At 39.5% G+C, this 21,047-nt stretch overlaps 1 protein-coding gene across 3 annotated transcripts in view; it reads left to right on the top strand.

Moving 5' to 3' along the window:
• The first annotated feature begins 1,097 nt into the window (after positions 1–1,097).
• The window catches only part of CNOT2 (CCR4-NOT transcription complex subunit 2), a 116,040-nt gene continuing 96,090 nt past the window's right edge, over positions 1,098–21,047 (top strand). For 2 of the 3 annotated variants that reach the window (XM_055327953.1, XM_055327956.1), the window contains exon 1: positions 1,098–1,156. In XM_055327953.1, coding sequence (XP_055183928.1) covers positions 1,152–1,156 — 5 coding nt within the window. In that variant the 5' untranslated portion in view covers positions 1,098–1,151. The remainder of the gene's footprint in view (positions 1,157–21,047) is intronic. The other variant, XM_055327954.1, reaches the window with a different exon arrangement.

A 21,047-nucleotide genomic window follows, 5' to 3' on the forward strand; every position in this document is an offset into this window, starting at 1 on the left:
CAAAAAAAGGGGAAAGCATTTATTGATACACAAAGGAGTCAAGAAATTATTTCGAAGAACAGAAATGTGATTTCGAGCGACAATCGCTTTTCTGAAAAAACAAAAAACAAACAAAAAAAACCAAACAAACCAGAGACTCCCACCTCCTGAAGTTTCCAGCGAAGCCTCCTCAAGCGCACGGCGCAGCGCCGGGTCGCTCCGGCGTCACGTGCGGACAGTGCAGCAGCAGCAGCATCTCCGCCCGACGCCCCGACGCGGCGAGCGCAAGCTCAGTGCTTTTAGAACCTGCTCCCCAGTAAACTCCCGTCCACTAAGTTTAAAAAAAAGAAAAAAGAAAAAAAGGAAGGGTGGTGAGCAGCAAATAGCAAGGGTTTCAGCCCAGGGGGACTCACTTGTCAGGCAGGGATGGGGACGGGCGGCCGGGCCCTGCGAATGCGCGCAAAGGCCCGGGAGGCTGCGGGGATCGAGGGGGCAAGAACGGGAGTGGGAGTGGGTGCGGGAGTGGGAGCGGGAGCGGGTGCGGAAGCCGGAGTGGTGCGGGAGTGAGTGCGGAAGCGGGTGCAGAAGTGGGAGCGGGTGCGGGAACGGGAGTGAGTACGGGAGCGGGTGCGGATGCAGAAGTGGGAACGGGAGCGGAAGCGGGTGCAGGAGCGGGTGCGGGAGTGGGAACGGGTGCGGAAGCGGTACGGGTGCGGGAGCGGCAGCAGGGCCGACGTGGGAGGGGCGTGTGTCCTACACCGACACGCTCCGCGCCCCGGGGAGGGCGGGCCGACGCCACCCCCCGCCCCCGCCCGGGACCCCGCGCACCGCAGCCCGACCCCGGCCGCCCAGGCCCCGCCGGCTGTAACGGCCGCCGACAGGCTGCGCGCCTCCCCGCCGGCGGACGCGGGGGGACGGGCTCGGAAGCGGCGCAGGAGGCGCCGAGGCAGCGCGGCGCCTCCCCCCACCCCTCCCGGAACGCGCGGGAAGCCGCCCACCCGCCCCCCGCATCCCCCGTCCCGCCGGCCATCACCGCTCCCACCTTCCGCCGCCGCCGCGAGTGAAGCCGGAACGGCGGGGGTCACGGCGGGGGTCAGAGGGTAAAGGTCTTGCTCCCAGCAGCCTCCGCGGTGGATACGTCGCCATCTTGGATCCGCGGGACAAGAAAATTCATGCGGTGAGTTTTTGGCAAATTTTCGGAAGTCTGGCAGCGGGGCGCGCGGCGGGGGCGGCGGATTCGGGGCCCCCTCAAGGCTGGGGAATGCCTCGGGGCCGGACCGGCCGCGCCCGGGGTCCGCGGGCAGCGTCCCGGCCCGCCGCTTCCCGTTGCTTTTGTCTGGGCTCCAATCGAGAGAGGGAGAGCGGAGCGGGCGGGGAGGGGGGGTGGCGGCGGCGGCGGCGGCGGAGGGAGGGAAGGAGGGAGGGGGGAGGGAGGGGGTGTGTGTGGGGAGGCTGGTGGACGGGACGTAAAGCGTCGCCGTGCTCGGGCGGCTGCAGCGGCGGCCCTGGACGCGGGGCCCTCCCGGCGGGAGCTGCGGCTTCCCCCGGGCTGCGCTCCTCCGGGCTCCCGCCGGCGCCGAGCAGCGTCCGCCGCCGCGCTGCTTCCTGGGGAAGGACGGGCGGCGGCGGGGCCCGGGCCGCTTCCGAGCAGGCTGCCGCCGTCTCTCCGTCCGTGCACTCCCATCACCTGCAACTTGTGCGTGTGCGTGTGTGTGTGTAATGAGACGGACGCGGGGCTGGCTAACGGGCCTCGAGGAGCCCCCTCCCCCCGGGCCCTGGGGTACCGAGGGGGCGGCTGCAGGGAGCGGCGGCAGGAGCAGCGATGGGATGGTCCCGGGGCGGCCTGTGTTGGGCCAAGTTGCTAGTCCCCGCGTTTCCACTTCCGCCGCCCCCCCGTGTCCCCCCACCTTGTGCTGTCTCGGGGCTGCCTTAAAAGTTTCACGGAGGAAACCGAGTGGGGTTCAGAGAGGCCACCCCCCCCCCCACACACACACACTGGTTGTTCGTGGAGGCTGCAGTCCCGCCCGTCGTCTACGCGGTTGGTTCTTAGGGAATGAGGATTCCCTCGTCCTGTTTTTTTTTTTTTTTCCTTTAATAAAAAAAAAGCGCACTTGGAAGGTTTCAGAATGTGCATCCGCTGCGGCCCCCGTGGCTCCGGCGTCCCCCCCCCCCCCGCCCGAGGTCTTACATACGGGTACCACCCTGTCGGGAGGAACCTAAACACCAACTTCCTTTGAATCCCTGGGAGAGGCCTTCGCCCGCCCGCCCGCCCGCCCGCCCGCATCCCCCGGGAGGGAAGGAGGGGGGGGGGCGCGTGCATTACGTTCTGTTTCATCTTCGTGGAACTTGTGCTCCAAGACTCTGGCTTATTCCTTCCTTATAATTTGGTCTTCGGGGCCGTTTCTGATGGTTGGGAAAGGTACACACGGCTCGGAGCCCCGTAAACGTTCTCGGCGGAGTGGTAGAAAGTACGGAGTGAGAAAGGTCCGCTGCTCCCGAGGGAGGGGGGCTGCCCTTGCCTCTCGGGTTCAGGAGTGAACGCCTTCCCTGCCACGCGTGGCAGGCGGGATATTTAGAGCTCCAGAGTCGCCCGGAGTGACTTTCGGGGTCCCCCTCATGCAATAATGTAAGTGGAAACAGAACATATGGGGGGGGGGTTGGATAGAGATGTCAGAGTATCTAGGTACGTTCAGGGTCTAAGCTGAACTGTTGGGGGGAGCCCTTGGTCTGTTGGACAGCACTTCTTCCTCAGACGTCAGCGAGCACGTGACATTCCGCAGTTTTGTAAGATTGCCCTACCCCGGATCTAAAGGGTTAGTCGAGAATCACGGTGGACCGCAGTGGTTAAAATGTCTACATTGAAATGCTTAGAGGAATGCAGGTACCTGCCTGCATTCAGGTATTTTCACTGAAATACTACTTAACGGGCCAAGAGCTTTTAGTAAGCTGTATGTATGTTGAACTCCTCTGTAGTTTCTTCTGAGATCGCAGTTCTTTTGTGATACTGAATCTAAAGGGAAAATAACAATGTATGTGTAAAAGAGGAAAAAAAGGAAAAAATGCTCCACTTTCTTGACTTTGTAAGATTCTCACCTAATTTTAAAAAGGTGCTTTTCTCTCTCCGTCTCCCCCCCTCCCCCCAGGGCAGTGAATTGCAGTGACTTCTGTGCATACTTGGTAATTTAGACAGGAATTGAGAAGTTTTCACACTTTTTTGCATCCTAATTAACGTTACATCAATAAAAATGAACTGTCCTAAGCAGAACCCTTTTATTCTAGGTATACTGTATACAGGTGTCTGTAACCTAATCTGATACTCTTGGGGAAGGAGAATTGCCTCTATGCTCAACCAAGCAGTAAATACAGCCTTTAAAAAATTTCAGTTTCTATGATACTTCCGTTTTAAAGTAAATTTATGTGGTGGAAAAATTAGGGCAAAATGCTAGAGTGTATTTATATCCCCCTCGTTTGAGAAGTACTTGATCTTGAAGATAAAATAAAACTCAGAATGATATTCCTCCCCAAGAGAACTAATTACCTATATTTTTACTTAATAACTTTGGATGTTTAATTTACTTTTTGATTTTTCAGGAGATACTTAACACTTAGTTATAACCTGAAATACTTTTGTTCATAAGTAAATAAGTACTTCAGATTTATATGAATAGATTTCCTTAAAGGGCTTCTAACACAGTTGTTTTGGTTTTTCTTTGGTAGATAATGGCATTAAAGGGTACTTCTTAAAAGCTTTTAGAGAATTTTTCACAATCTGTGGGAAGCAATAATTTTGCCCTATTTAGTGACATTTGCATCACAAGAGTTCTTGATGTTATAGAAAAGTAGTGGCATGCTTCACATCTATGTATGTGAAAGTAGAGTAGACGTTAATAGACTAGGGAAAATAAGTTTGCTTTTTGCTTTAAAGTCACTGATAAATAGTATTTTCAAGTTATTTTGAAAATTTTGGGATCCCTGGGTGGCGCAGCGGTTTGGCGCCTGCCTTTGGCCCAGGGCGCGATCCTGGAGACCCGGGATCAAATCCCACGTCGGGCTCCCGGTGCATGGAGCCTGCTTCTCCCTCTGCCTGTGTCTCTGCCTCTCTCTCTCTCTCTCTCTGTGTGACTATCATAAATAAATAAATAAATAAAATTTTAACTTACAAGTTTGCTCTGTTATTACATATTTAAAAGCAAACTTTCTGTGTACTTGAATAGGCAGTAAGGACAACTTATGCAAATAGTGATACAGTCTTAGGAAAAGATACTACTAAATAAGATTTTGTTTGTTACCTAGACCTCTGGTGGATTTTGTGACACAAAGAAGCAAAAGAAACCAAGGTGTCATCAGGTAGGGTAGTTTTACGGACAGAGTTAATCGGAGTTGCGCTGTAATTTTTTTTTTTAATTTTTATTTATTTATGATAGTCACACAGAATGAGAGAGAGAGAGGCAGAGACACAGGCAGAGGGAGAAGCAGGCTCCATGCACCGGGAGCCCGACGTGGGACTCGATGCCGGGTCCCCAGGATCGCGCCCTGGGCCAAAGGCAGGCGCCAAACCGCCGCGCCACCCAGGGATCCCGCGCTGTAATTTTTGGATATAATTGCATACAATACTGATATCAAGGGATCTAGTGCTGTGATAGGAATCATTCTGGGTGATGATTCCAGGCTCATTCTGTCTCACTAAGGATAATTTCTAACTGTGATACTTAAACAGGAGTTGCATTTCATTGTGACTTTCACTAGATATTTTGAAAGAGCTATAGAATTGAGTTCTGTTATAGAAAGTCTGCCTTTGAAAAAAAAATAAAATGAATATTAGGGTTTTCAGTTTTTAAAATTATAATCTTTACCTTGGTTTTGTTCATTGGATCTTTCCATCTTCAATTTATATATATATATATATATAAATTTTTTCTTGTTGCTTTAGTTTTTCTGTTTGGCATCGTTTAAGTTCCTAAAACTCCTCTCTCTGATAGGTCATGCTGATATGGCTTATTCATTTATTTACTTTGTCTATACTTTAGGGATGACCCGGAAAAAGAATTCCTATTAACGTTTTTCTAACATTTTGTTCTCTGAAATGGAGATGCACATCTCTTGGCATATCACGTTATGAAGTAATGAAACGGTTTGTAGTGTTTGTTTTTTGGTAACATCTCATGGCTTATATAACATGGAAATATAAGCTATGTAGGAGAAAAAAATTTCCCTTTTCTGGATACATGTTAATGTTTTGTATTTGCTTACTTGGGATCTAAGTTTGTTTAGATATAGCTAGATGTTTTGGACATATTTGCTGCTGTGAAAATTTTCCTTTTTGTGTGTGTGGTGTGTGTGTACGTGGCTCATGCATATGTTTTTGTGTGGGTGGGTGTACTTTTTTACTACCACTTCTCTGCTGTTTGGCAAACTTCTTATTCTTTAAAACTCTTCTGTGGTGTCACTTTTTAAATGAAACCTTTCCTGAGTCCCCAGATCCTTCTGTTGTACTGCTTTTAGTTTTCAAACTTCTTTGTGTCATGCTGCATTGTAATTTACCATCCGTCCCTACCTACCATAACCTTCAGGGGACTGTAAGTACCTTCCTACCTAAGAGGTAGGACTTTTTTTTTTTTATGTTTATTTTATTTCTAGTACCTTTTATAGTGTGTAGTACTTAGTAGGTTATCAATAAATAGGCAGTGAACCGACCTGGTGCCGGATCGTCATTTGACTCAGTGCTTTCAGAGTGCTGTTTCCCAGTCCATAGACCTGAACAACAGACTGGAAAAGGGGATGGGATGAAGGGCACCCCGTGTTCTTTTGCTTCCTTGGATTTTTTTCGTACAGCTTTGCATCTTAATTACCTATGGGAAGGTAGGTAACCAGCTTCTTAGAGAAGTGTATGTAGAGTAAGTGTAGGAAAGGGAAGGGTGTTAGTAATAAAGTGCCTCAAGCGGAGTGTTTAAGTCTATTTCTTGCTGTATTTTGTATGGCTAAGGTTACTGGTTGAAGGAGATATTTTGTGCAGTCCCAGACTTACGGTGGTTAATTTTACGATTTTTTGACGTTATGACCGTGCAAAAGCGATTCTCCTTCTGTAGACACTGTATTTCAAATTTTTATTTTTTTCCTTGGCTAGCAGTATGTTATTACAGTACTCTGTCGTGATACTGGGCAGAGGCAGCCACTCACAGCTCCCAGTCAGCCGTGCTATTACAAGGGTAAACAACCAGTACTCCAGAATGGACTCCATTCTGTCCCCCATATAACCGTCCTGTTTTTCGCTTTCAGTAAAACAATAATAAATTACACGAGGTTTTCTATAGTTTATTGTGAAAGAGGCTTTGTAGCGTTTTGTCTATCTGTAGACTAATGTAAGTGTTCTGAGCACATTTAACTTTGGCTAGGCTAAGCTGTGACCTTCAGTAGGTTGGGTATATTAAATGATTTTCAGCATAACGATGTTTTCAAATTACTGTGTGCTTATCAGGATGTAACCCTCATCATAAGTTGAGGAAGATCTGTATTTTTATTTATACGGTAATGTATGTTTGCCATTGCTTAACCATGAGCTCCTAGTAGATTTGCACTTTTGAAGTTAGATTGTTATTTTTTTTTCTCATCTTTTTACTCCTAATGGTTGAGTGCCTAGGAGTTCTCCAGTTCAAATATCATTCTCCATATGAAAATTAGGTAAATTAGGTAGTGTATGTTAATTGGGTAGTGTATGTTAATTGGTAACCTAAAACCTAAAAAACTTTGAAACTGATTTTTTTTTTTTTTTGGTAAGCATGGTGGCTAATTCTAACAAATTGGTGACCTAACCATAGTCTTTATTGGTCTATTTAATTTTCCAGCATTCTGCAGCAGAAGTATTAATATGTTTGATTATTGGCGCTGCCTAGGCCATTCTGGGAATTTTTAGGATATAAATTATATACACACACACACACACACACACACACACCCTATTTTATCTTTTTAAAACCTGAAAAATTCCAATTCTGAGAAACATGGGCCCTTTAAGAGTTTGAATAAGAGATTGTACACCAGTTTTTTGTGTCCATTTTCCAGAGGTAGAAATCAGAGTAAGTGACATTACCTAATTGCATTTAGTGGAGATGCTAACATTTAACTTAAGATTTTAGAAATCTTATTTTTATGTTAAATTTACCAGAGACTTTTTAATGATTGAAAACTAAAGAAACAGCGTGTTTTTTTAAAAGATTATGATCCAGTCCTCAGGACACCAATCCTTTCTCTGCTTTTACTGAATTGAAATGTCTTTTTTTTATATGAAAGTAGATGAGAGTCACACTTAGTAATTTTTTACTCAGCTAAGGAATGATAAAATAAGCATGGGGAAAAAAATTATGTGTCCTGGAAATCTAGGTAACAATGAGTAGACTTGCTGCTTTTTAAACATATTGATATGCCATTTTCCCCCCCATTTATATATTTGGATGTTGAAACATAACTCCATTTTGTATCAGCATATTGACAAAATGTAATGATTGATTATGTAATACAGTGTGTTTGGGAGAGGAACATTTGGTTTTGTGTCATATTTGGCAGGAATGTGTTTTTGTGTTCCTTTTTACATTGTAAATTATGCTTATCCTTCATACAGATTTTGTATTTCGTTTGTAAAAGAGTTTTTCAGAGAGATATAACAAGAGTCAATAATTAATGCTATTCAAAGGACCTGATTCCTTTTGGCTTAATTTCACTACTTAATATTTTAGAAAATGGAGCTTGCAGAGTACTTTCATATATGTTACCTCAATTTTTAGTTAATTTAAAATCTCTGCATCCAACATAGAGTTTGAACTTGCAGACCTCTCAAGATCAAGAGTTGTGTGCTCTTTCAATTGAGCCAGCCAGGTGCTCCTTTTATCTCAGTTTTACATGGTTGTCATTTTGATGGTTACTTTTTAAATAAGCTTATGTTTTAATTTTAACATTAATGTAGAGATGGAACAGTCAAGCTGTTCTGATTATTATTAAAGTTAGTAATTGGGAATCAAAAAGACCATTTTATTCTTAGACTGGACTCAGCATCTGATATATTTCTCAATTTAATGCTATGATAATGCTAACTGTGTCCTGATTTACCAGATTAAGTAGATTTAAGTGGAAAGTTTTTGTTTTTAACTTGTCATCTTGCAGATTCAGGATAATTAATATTGACAGTTGAAAGGGAAGTAGCAGGAAATTTTTTGTTTCAAGCTTGACTTTGGCAAAATACAACAGTTCACATTTTTAAATATTGCAAACATATTTATCAAGAAATGCCAGAACTTTAAATAATATTGTTATAAGAATAGGTACTAGTGTTATATCACATTGTTATTTTGCAAGGACATCATGTGCTGAGCACATATGCCTTAAGCTTTGCCTTGATTTACTAGTGCACAAAATAGTGCTTTAGCAGCATAGTTTTTATAATTTGAGTAAGCATGTCTGGCCTTAGAAGAAAAAAGTAGAGCTATAACCTTTCTAATCTATGCCCACTTATGAGAAATTGTGACTATTTGTAGACCTGTCCAACCAAACTTTGAGGTCCATGGCAAAACTATTTACCTGGCAGCAGAGAGCAGTTCCAAAGTGTTAAATTTGATGTAAAACTTACTTTTGTATTCTGTATGTATGTATCAGATCCTAAAAAAGATGTGTATGTATAAAACAGTTGTAGTCCGGTGCTTCGGAGAATCTGACCTCCCCCTGCTCTTGAGCATAGTTTGAAAACCAGTGGACTTGATCTCTCACTTCCACCCTAAAATTCTGTGGTTTTAGGAAGTCCAGACGTTTTCATATCTTTCCAGATACAGAATTCATAGAATCAGCCCCCTCCCCAAAGGGAATTTATTTATTTATTTATTCATCAGAGACACATACACAGAGAGGTAGAGACACAGGCAGAGGGAGAAGCAGGCTCCCTGCGGGTAACTCGATGACACCTGGCACCCCAGGATTATGGCCTGAGCCAAAGGCAGATGCTCAATCACTGAGCCACCCAGTGTCCCAGAATTTGTTTTTGCGTAACATTTGGGTAGAAATTGTTTTAAGTTTAAATTTCAGGCTCAAGTGATTCAATGTTAGCGTTATAAATATTTTCACATAAATTCTTTAATGATTTGAGTGTTTATTCTCTTCTAGACTTTGCTTTAGCGCTGGGTATATATGACGGTGAGCAAAACAAGTCTCTAACTTAATGGAGTTAACTTCTGAGAGAGGGAGACAGAAAATAAACAAGTAAACCATTTCAGATAGTAATTGTGATGAAGAATAAAGAGGGATAAGGATATAACAACTGATTAGAGGTGAAAGAAGGAAAGCATTTTATTTATTTAAAGATTTTATTTAAAAAAATAATAAAGATTTTATTTAGGGATGCCTGGATGGCTCAGGCGTTGAGTGTCTTCTGGCTGTGGCTTAGGGCATGATCCTGGAGTTCCGGGATCAAGTCCCGCATTGGGCTCCCTGCATGGAGCCTGCTTCTCCCTCTGCCTGTGTCTCTGCCTCTCTCTCTGTGTGTCTCTCGTGAATAAATAAGTAAAATCTCCAAAAAAAAAAAAATAAAAATATATTTATTTGAGAGAGAAAGAGCGCGAGCAGAGGGAGAAGCAGGCTCCCCCTGAGCAGGGATCCCCACGCAGGACTTCCAGATGACCTGAGCCATCCAGGTGCCTCAGAAGGACAGCATTTTAAGTAGGGTGATGAAGGCCTTTCTCTAAAGGTAGCTTCTGAGCAGAAGCTGAAAAAAAAGGAAGCCATGCAAAAATCTGGGTAAATGATTCCCCAGACTTTAGAAAGAACAAAGGACCCTGAGATGGGGTCAAGTTTTGCACATTTGGTGATAACAAATTTTATAAACAGCTACTTAGTGCTTTCAGCATAAATAGGAGTAAATTCTAGAGGGCAAAAGATGATTAAGACAATTCTTGTCTTTCAACTGTTGAAAATATTGTGTGGACCCAATAATTTGTAATAACTTATAGAAAGTTACGGGGGGAGGAATTATTTTTTTACTAAGAGGCTATGCTAATATTTTCTGGATCAGATGGAATTGGGAGTCTTTCTGTATTAGTGGAAAATTCTAAAGGAGAGCAAATTTTAGATTTTCTTTGTATTAGCATACAATAACCAAATGCTTTAAGAGTTTTCGGCTTTGCAGAGCTGTACATAGTAGATTTTTCTTAGAAATTAATTAGTAATGATTTTCGTGTCTACTCTCATTTCCTCTTATGGCTCCGTACGCTGTCGTGCACTGTCATGGGTGCAGCTGCATGATGCTTGAAGTTCACTTACTGTCTTGCATGCTGTGGATACATGTTAGAGTAGAGGAGCCTTAGTTTGAAGGAGTTAATGAGTTTTGGAGGAGAAGGTCCTCGAGTTGGGTTCTGAAGGGTGATTTGGTGTTCACTCGGTGGGGAGGGTGCACGGTCAGCATTGCAAATGAGCGTGGGCGATATGTAGGACTTGGAAAATGGCAAAGTAATCTGCTATAGAATGGAGTTCGAGGACCTAATGAGAAATTGGTTGAAAGAATGAACTTGCCTTAGTATGGGACACTTTTTTACATGATGAGTAATTAACCACTTTTTTTAGCAATGCTAGTGATAATCAGATTTGTGCTTGGGGGGAGGGTTAGATTCCACAGTCAAATTATAATTAAAATTATGACCTTGATGATGTGAAATTCTTGAAGGAATATATTTTCTTCTTTATAAAAATTGAGTATTCTTATTCATACTGGCAGGATTTTTATTTATTAAGAATTATATGACTGATGGGATGCCTGGGTGGCACAGTGGTTGAGCACATCTGCCTGCGGCCCAAGGTATGATCCTGGAGTTCCGGGCTCGAGTCCCGCGTGGGGCTCCCTGCCGGGAGCCTGCTTCTCCCTCTGCCTGTGTCTCTGCTCTCTGTGTCTCTCATGAATAAATAAATAAAATCTTTAAAAAAAAAAAAGGACTGAAACTCTTAAGTTTCTATCTTCCAGAAAACTTGTTAGGCATATATGTCAATACCAGTAGTTAGAAGTTTTACATTAAGAGGATGAGACTCGTTACATACATTTAGGGCAGTAAATGTTGTTACTGACATAATTTGCAGGGATGAGATTTAACATTACTTGGATAAATTAACCCCCAAAATCTGAGTTAGTGGTAGAATCATTTATCGTAAATGATACCTAAACAGGTGTCCCCTGCTTTTCAAAAAAAGTAGTTCATATTATGTCACTTCGCTTTTATGAAATACCTACATTAGTACCTGTTTTCCCTAACTGAAAGAAGAGGATTTTTGCTTTATGAGAAAAGGTGGAAAATGAAAGTACCATGTAGTGTTTTATTGTGAGTCTCTCAGCATGTGTTCTGAGCAGTAAGAGGGGCCTTGGCATGCTCCTTCCCCGGGAGCTATGAGCTATACTCAGCATCGAGCTGCTGTAGCTTTGAACTGCGTCTGTGGGCAACTGCTTTATCTTAATTTATTTTGTGCATTTGTTAGCAAGAAGTGTCCTAAGCAAAGCCTAAGAAAAATTTGGGGGGGGGGGCGCTTTGGGAATGCTAAAAAATTTTTCCAAATTATTGGTATTCTCTTTACTGAAAGGTCTCATAGGAGTGCTTTACTTTTGAATGGTGGAGAAATCTGTATTAATATTACTACAAGGCATATTTTACAATGCTTAGATATATGTGTATGTGTATGTTATCAAAATACTACATGTAACAGCCACTCATTTTAAGGTTGTTAGCATTCTTTGTTAATTCCAAAATGCAAACAACAACAACAACAACAAAACCCACCCTCAAATGAATGTTTTTAAATAGAATTGATTCTCTAGGAAAGCAATTTGAGCAAATTAGTACTTTGATAGTGCATTATATACCGATTTTCATAGCAGAAGTTAATGAATTTACCATTACGTCCTGGAGCTGCCCAAGTTACCTAATTGTCTAGTTAATTTTTGGCTGAATGAGATGGAAGTGATAATAACTCCTATTGAAGAGAGTTAAATTGTGCCATAGTTCTACATGATGTCCTTAAAGTCTCTGGTACTACTAGCCAGTCTGAAAGGGGGTGACCATTGTACCACTTTTAATTAGCACTCTTATTCTCCCTGAACTTTAGTTTTCTCATTTGAAAAAATGTGAATAAATAGACTTGATGTAAGGAATAAAAGCTCCTCTGGGGGTTTTGTTTTGTTTTGTTTTTGTAGTGGGATTGCTACTTATAGATCAGATTCTGAAGCGGAGGAGAATTAGCCACAGTTTTTCAGAGTGCTTTATGCTCTTTTTTTGTGTCAAGTTTGTAAATGTAAACAAGGAGAATGCAATTTTGTTCTTAAGTGCCTACACATGTTTTTTTCTACCAGGAATTTTGTTTAGATGACATTGTTAAGTGTTTTGTGTAGTATTTTGAGTAACATAAATACTTCTTAACATCACTGTATCTGAAGGTCTTGCCATGGTGTATAGCATAAAATAGGCATTTAGTAATTCCTTTAATAAATGGGTAAATCTTTTTTTTTTTTTCAAGGTTTTATATATTCATGAGAGATGCAGAGGGAGGCAAGGACATAGGCTGAGGGAGAAGCAGACTCCTTGCAGGGAGCCCAGTGTGGGACTCAATCCTGTTACTCTGGGATCAAGCAGACGCCCAACCGCTGAGCCACCCTGGCATCCCGATAAATGGATAAATCTGATGGAGAGAACCTTAGTTTAGGACTCGTACTTGTGTCTGCCACTTACAACATGAGTTATGTCGAGTTATCTATAGCAAGTTTCCTTTTTTTTTTTCTTCAGTTTCCATAGCCTTAATGAATAAAATATCTTCTTAGAATCATGTAAAACATCAGACAATAAATTTACGCAGAGTAAGTATTCCAGAATACTGGAGGAAATTTAGAGGGAATAATTAACATAGAAGTTACAATTTATTTTTTGGAAGTCGAGAAAGTCAGGTCATTTATTTACCTTTGAGTATATGCTCATCTTTGACCTAGAGATAATAATTGTTTTGGAAAGACTACCACATTTGGATTCAGAAAGTGGGTTTGTAGTCTAGGTTCCATGAATTTATAAGCTATGTGCTTGGGCAAATCAATTGGTATTGAAGAGCCTCAGCTTTTTAGTGATTTATATCTTTTAATGTTGCTGGTGAGAATTGAGATAATGAAAGCAAAAACATTTGGTTAAATGTGAAAGTGTTACAGTAATGATTCCTGATTATTAATGGCTGTAATGCAACTAGCAGCTTTAAGTTTTGTGACTCATTCATTCATTTTATTTTTACCTTGTGGTACTGCTGTGTCCATGTAGTTTTCCCTTTATTTTCATATAATAAAGTATCTGGCTTATTTGACTTTTGGGAGGAGGGAGAGAGTGGAATGTGTTCATCACAGTAGGGCAGTTAACCCTTGGCTATTTTTGCAGGCTGAAGTCCTGATTCTTTCTACAAATGTATATGGTAGGAAGTCCACCTTATCTTCATTTTCTCTTCATTAAGGATGAAAGGTGGCGAATGTTCTTTGGGTTATTCCTATTGTTTGTAACTCTTATTTGTGTGCTTTCTCTTTATTATGGTTAGTCAAACATTTTTGTGAACATTATGCCTGTTTTCCTTACAAGTGAAATTCATTTGTAATTTACAATTAGAGCATTGAGAGTGTCAGCCTGGTAGTTTGAAACTATTGTATGTTCTTTGTTTATGTAAGGTGTAGGAATACTTTTACTGTTTTTTTCCTCCCTTAAATCTGTAAGATCTCTTGGGTACTGAGTCCTTTGAAGCATTAAATACCATATAAGGAAAGCAGTACTAAGTAGTTGCAGTAGCAGAGTAAGGAAAGTGAATCACAGACTAATGAAATTTGGAAAATGATTGTTGTTCATTGAAGGGAAACTGTGACCCTTATAAGATTGGAATTGACTAGGAGTAGCTAGAGAAATCATTTTTTCAGAATAGTCTATATTCTAAATTGTATGGTTAAAGGGCTTTTATTTTTCATTTAAAAAAAAAAAGATTTCTTTATTTACTCGTGAGAGACACACAGAGAGAGGCAGAGACACAGGCTCCCTGCAGGGAACCTGATGCGGAACTCGATCCCAGGACCCCGGGACCATGACCCGAGCTGAAGGCAGACGCTCAACCACTGAGCCACCCAGGCATCCCTATTTTTTTATTTTTTAAAGATTTTATTCACTTATTCATGGGAGGCAGAGAGAGAGGCAGAGACAGGAGAAGCAGGCTCCATGCAGGGACCTGGATATGGGCCTGGATCTGGCACTCTGGGATCTCGCCCTGAGCTGAAGGCAGACGCTCAACTGCTGAGCCACCCAGGCGTCCCAAGGGCTTTTATTTTTAATTATATATGCCAGTCTTGGGCAAATAGTATGCTGAAATTTTAAGACATGGCTTGGAACAAAAAAGTTAAATTCTTTTGATTTCTAAAATTACTCAATGTATTGAGAAGTTGAACTTTTTTAAACAAGACTTTTGTAACAAATGATTTCTTTATAACTTATCTATTTTATAAGTTTGGATTCTTGAATATAGATACACGTTAGTATACTGAGGAAATAATACTACTATTTGCTAGCTTTAAATTTTTAGGTGAAGCAAATATGAGGTCATGCTTAGGAACCTATGGTAAAAAGTAATAATACCAAATACTTACTATAGAAAACTGGAAAATAAAGATGAGAAGAAGAAAATAAAAATTACTTGGCAGTCTTGCACAGTAGGGAACTCTTAACCCGGGCAAATGTTATAGTATGTGTGTGTGCGCACGTGCGCATGTGTGTGTATGTAAAACACTATGGTCTCTTGTATATCTCCTTGATTACTAAAGCAACACAGGGTGATGTGGAATACTTAGAAAATGCTGGAAAGTGTAAAAAGAAAGGGAGAACATCCAGAGACAGCAACTTCCCATTTTTGTAATAGAGAAATTGGACCACACTTACTGATTGGCAACCTGTATCTTTAAAAACCAATACACTTAGATCATAAGCATTTTCCAGTGTCATTCAGTATTTATCCAAAACATTCCTAATGGCCAGAGTATAACTGACTTAAATTCCTTATTATTGAACATCTAATTTTATTTTGATTTTTCATTTTTTACAAATAGCACTGTTGTGAACATTTCTGTACCTGAATTCTTGTTTGCACATTTGAATATTTCTTTAGAAAATGTTTCTAGGGGCACTTGGGTGACTGAGTTGGTTAAGTGTCAGACTTTTGAGCTCACCTCAGGTCTTGATCTGAAGGTCATGAGTTCAAGCCCTGCTTTGGGCTTAATGCCCAGTGTGGCATGTACTTTAAAAAAAAAAAAAAAGAAGTTTCTCTAAGTGTAATTGAAAATATTGGAGGTAGCTCCAATGCTTATTAAGTAATTGCTATGTTTTTAGCCAAATTTTCAGCCTTAAGTGTCTTCTGTAAGTAGGTGTAATATTGATACTTCCTAAGTTTGTTAGGAGTGAGTCAGTCTGTATATAGCAGCACAGCCTACCGCATTTCCCACTGCCCTTTCATAAGTATGCTCCTTTTCTGGTAGCATTTATCATATAGACATTTTAACAATTTTGTCTCTCATTCTACCGCTAGATCAAGAAAAAGGATTCTGTCAGCTTTGTTCACTAATGTGTATTTGAAACCTTATACAGGGCCTGACAAATAATTGTTGAATGTCTGAAATGTTATTTTCCAAAGCTTTTAATGTCTCCGTTTTTTTCTACAGCAGGGCTGTGCCAAATTACATTCCCACCAGCTTTGTATGAATTGTCTTTTCCACTTTATTATTAATGACACAGTATGGTGTTATATATATATATGTATATTTATATTTATATATTAATTGAACATTTATACATATATAAACATATGTGTGTGTGTGTGTGTGTATATAAATTGTCCTAAAATTTGAAGGTATAAATTTAGAATTCTAAAACTTTGTATTTTTTTTCAAAGAGTGGATCTTTTTATTGTAGAATTTGTTTAACATATTTTCTGTTCATATCTTTCATTCTCAATGCTAAGAATAAAAGAGTAAAAAAAATGTGTTATAATCTTGCCTCTGGTCCTTTCTCAAGCATCATTTTATATATCCTAGGTGAAAAGCAAATCATATATCATACAAATATGAAGTGAGGTGAACGTATAGAGGTTCTATACCAAAATTGACTACAAAAGTAGTTTAAATTGGATAAACTCAATGCAAAAGTTTAAGAGGACTTTTGCCCAATTTAATCTGCCATAACAGTAAAAATGTAGCTAAGATGTTATGCTAAATGCAAAAATAAAGTTGTATTTTTACTGTCGTCTTAAGCTTATGTTGTTTGGAGGACTTCAATTGATATCCTATGTGCATTTGAAAAGAACAAGTGGTTTGGTAGTGGGGGTTAGGCAAAGTAACATTTAAGTACTCTGATAGTTTCTGTATGTTACTCATTTATTCTCTTGGCAAATATTTATTTGACTCCTATTGTGTGCCAGGCACTGTTCTGAGAGAGTATACAGTGTGCAAAATAAAAAATAAGATGGGCATGACAGATGGTAGTAGGGGTATGGAGAAAAAGAGACCAGGGAGTATGCAATATGTATGGGATGCAGATTTAAACTGACTGTTCATGGAAGTCCTCCCTAGAAGGTGATTGAGTGAGCCTTTGGTGAAGAAGCAGTCCCTCATATCCAGGAGAAAAAGGTTCCAGGAAGGGACAACAACCAAGAGCAAATGCCTTAAGGACGGATGTCTTAGGATTTGTTGTCTTATGATTGAAAAATTACAAGGAAGTCTTTGTAGCTGGAGTGCAATGGAAAAAGGGAAGAATGAATGGTAGGCAGGTGCAGAAAAGGTAGTGGGCTAAGAGGCAAGTCAGGAATGGTTTTGGTAAGCCATCAAAAGGACTTTGGCCTTAACTCTGAGTAAAATGTTCTCATATGTACTCTGCACAATTGTTACACCATTGGTTGAATTCTTTCCATTTACAGTTAATAAACAGAGGTGCTGTAGGGAGCTTGTAGTTAACTTCTTCAAAGTCATAATAGCTAATGAGTGGCAGAACTAAGATATGAACTTAGGTCTTTGGCTTCGGAGTTTATGGCTGTTTCATTACATTGTCATTCTTGCCCTGGCATACTCGTAGAGGCTTTCACTTTTTTCCCCTCTTAAGCCAGGATTTATAATGTGGACCCAGGGTGGATGTTTGTGTGACTGGGGGGAAAAAAGGCTCACAATTCCCTTAGTGCAAAATATATTCAGATGCTTTCTATTAAAGTATAAAACCTGTTTTTAAATATGCTAGTTTTAATACACTGTATTGGTTTCATGTCCAGCTGTTGGAGCCCATAGTTTGAAAATCACTGCACAGTTTTCTTACAATTCCAGAAGTTCCAAATTTATCCATGGCTCTGAATTATGATGAGTGGATGCTTTGTTTACTTACGAAAAAGCTTTATATCTATAGAGCTATAGCTCTTTGATTGGGAAGCAAGATGTAATGCAATCAGTAGATTATATATATGTATAATATTTGAAAATTCATGTATGATTTAAATTTTTCTTACAGAAAAACTGCAACTTAGGAAACTTTAGATAGCTGAATTAAAGTCTTCTACCAAGAAGACAGGACAATTAAGAACAAAATGCTGGGGCACTGGGGTGGCTCAGCGGTTGACCCTGGGGTCTCGGGATCAAGTCCCGCGTCGGCCTCCCTGTAGGGAGCCTGCTTCTCCCCTTGCCTGTGTCTTTGCCTCTCTCTCTGTCTCTCATGAATAAATAAGTAAAATCTTTAAAAAAAAATGCTAATGCTGCTATTATTACCACTGATGTCTGTCAAACATTTATTATACTAAGTTTTTTTAAGCAATTTAATATGCTACTTAAATATTTTAGGAAGTTTTAAAAAATACATATATCTCCTATTACAGTTGTTTTTCTTAGGGCAGGACCCATGTTCAGTTTGACATCTATAGGATCGAGTACCATTTGAGTGCTTTATTACCATTCTTATTTTTAAGTCGACTTTGTTAAGGAAACTTACATATAACATAAGGCATCCATTTAAGTGTCCCTTATAACAGTGAGTTTTGACAAATTCATACACCCATGTAACCATTACCACAATCCAAGTAAAAATGTTCTCATCTAATCCAAAGTTTTCTGTTTAGGCAGTCCTCATTTGTGGCCACAGGCAACCACCAATTTGTAATTTGTTTTCTGTCACGATACATTAGGGTTTTTTTTTTTTTTTTTTAGAGGTTCAAACAATTGGAATTATATGCATTCTTTGTGTCTGACATCTTTTGCTCATTTGTGACATTTTTAATTCATCAGTGTTGTTTTATGTATCAATCATTTATTTCTTTTGGTTAGTATTTTTTTGTGCTATTCTAAAAGGTGCCTAAAACATGTTTTTTGGATGAATGCATATTTCACACAGTTAAATCCCTCCCTCCATACTTTTGCTGCATTTCTATCATGAAGATGCTAAAACCTCTTCTAGATTTGTACACATGCTGCTATATTTAAATATGTGTTTATGTTATGTAAAGGGATGATTTAATAGTGAAAAATATTCAAGGTTTAAAGCTAAATGACCCCGGTGTGAATCCTTGTATTGCCACCCTATATGTTACAGGCAAGTTATGTAACTTTTCTGAAGCTTAATTTCCTCTTTTCTAAGTTGAAGGTAATTATCATTGTTGAAGTATTATTCTAAGTAAAGCAGATGTATTGCACAGTGGTGTTCAGTGTCTGCTCTTTATCTACTAAGAAAATTGTGCCTACCCATAGAGTTGCAGTTTTATATTTTTTATTAGGATTCATTAGTGGTTTGAAGAAACACATTTATGCTTATTAGAAGTTTCATCTAGTGAAATGGATTACTTTTAGGTCTTGATTAGTTTACTTTTTAGGTCATAAAGTTGCAGGTTTCTGCTAATTAAAATTATAATTAAAGATAATTTGTAAACATTTTTTTATAGATTGAAAGGTTTAGTGAAATAAAAGATAAACAGCAGTAATACTCTTCATTATTGGCAGATGACTATTTCAAATATAAAAATGCTAATGGGGAGAAAACAGCCAGGAAACTAACAGGTTCTGTAGTAGTAGTTGTTTTCTACATATCATTCATTCATTTAGTAGACTTTGATTTAATGCCTACTAGGTATCTAGGACATGCCTCAGTGTTTGTGGGCTTTTGAAATTAATGCTTTATTTTAGTCCTGCAGGCTATTGCTTGTTTTTTTTTTTTTTTTAAGATTTTATTTATTCATTCATGAGAGACACACAGAGATAGCAGAGACGGGCAGAGGGAGAAGCAGGCTCCCTGTGGGGAGCTCAATGTGGGACTTGATCCCAGGACCCCAGGATCAGAACCAGAGACAAAGGCAGACGCTCAACCAACCATTGAGCCACCCAGGGGGCCCCTATTGGTTGGTATTTAAGTACTATATAAATGTATATTTGTTGAATGCAGTAATATTTTTATTTGGCCTTGGAGCAGAAGAGAATATGTTTTTTAGATTACTTAAATAAAAACTTTAAAAAAATTAGAATAGGATCACTAAATTTTGAAGGGTATCTTTTGGTAGTTTTTTCCACTACAAAAATTTATTGTTTGCTAATATATTTTTAATTTTATGGGTTAAGTCTAATTGATTTATTGTCCTGCTGATAACTGGCTAAACCAAACATGCTGTAGCAACAGCATGTTCCGTAGGAAAAATTGTTAGATGAAAATAGAAGACAGGATTACACAGTCTGAGAACGTATAATGTAGAAGAAAAAGAAGATAGAACTTAGTAGAAAAATTTCAAAAGGGATATTAAAATGAGATTGTGATAATGTGGGTTAGATAATAAATTGTGCTTTTGAAGGTCTAAAAATGTTAAGATCCTTAAACACTAGTATTCAGTTTTTAGGCATTCAAATAGACAGGAAACACTTTCATTTAGGCTTGTGATTCTTAATCTTGAGTGCTTTAGAACCCACAGGGTCATTGAAGATAGGGGCGTATTTGTTATTTTTTAGTATTTCAGAAATGCAAACCTAAGTAAAAATTTTAATTTACTTTGAGACTGAACAGGCTAATTAAAATTACTGTCCTTGGTTTTTCATAAAAAATATTTCAATTAGTGGTAACTGCAATCATCTTCTATAGATTAGAATGCCTTGTTGGTAGTTACATGTGTTTAATAAAGATAAAAAAGCCGTTTTATCTAATAAAATCATAAATAGGGGAAAATATTTTTGAGTCCTTGTTGAACATGGGAGCCATTTATAAATAAATATAAAACAAATTATCAGTTCATCTTTCCACTGACATATCAGTTGAAATCTCAGAAAGGTCATGCCTCATTACTTTTATCTGGTACTATACCTTTTTCCATTCTTCACTGTAGTGTCATATTACCCTCTGTCTGGCTTAGCATTTACCACTATCAGAAATCATTTGTGTTAATTATTTCCTAGCTAGATGAAAATTCCATGAGAGCTGGTACTTTGCCTGCCTTAGTTTTTACTTACTATCTTGTCTATGTATCCACCTAGAACAGTGATTAAATTCCCTGTTACATTCCCCCCCCACAAGGTATGAGGGATCTAATTTTTCCACTTCTCTCTTAAAATTGTTATTGTGTTTTTGTGAATATAGCCATGTTCTAGTGAGTTTGATCTCACTGTAGTTTTAATTTGGGTTTCCCTAATGACTAATGGGAATGTTTCTCATTAAAAAAAAAAATCCTATTAGAATTTTGATTGGCATTGTATTAATCAACAAATTTGGAGAGAGTTGATCTCTTAGTTGGGGTTTTCTAGTTCTTCGACATGGTGTATATATCTCCCCATTTAGTTTTTGATTTTACTTGTCAGTGTTCTTGTTTTTAGTATACAGATCCAGCACAAATTTTATAGAATTATAAATAGGTATCTCATGTTTATACTTAAATACCATATTTTAGAGGAATTATTTGGAGTTGTACTAGCTGTTACTAGAATATAGAAGTAGAATTTTTTTTCATATGTTGATTTTGTTTATGACCTTGCAGTTCTCACATAGTAGGAACTTTTTTTG

This window comes from Nyctereutes procyonoides, unplaced genomic scaffold, assembly GCF_905146905.1.
Source record: "Nyctereutes procyonoides isolate TBG_1078 unplaced genomic scaffold, NYPRO_anot_genome, whole genome shotgun sequence".
NCBI lineage: Eukaryota > Metazoa > Chordata > Mammalia > Carnivora > Canidae > Nyctereutes > Nyctereutes procyonoides.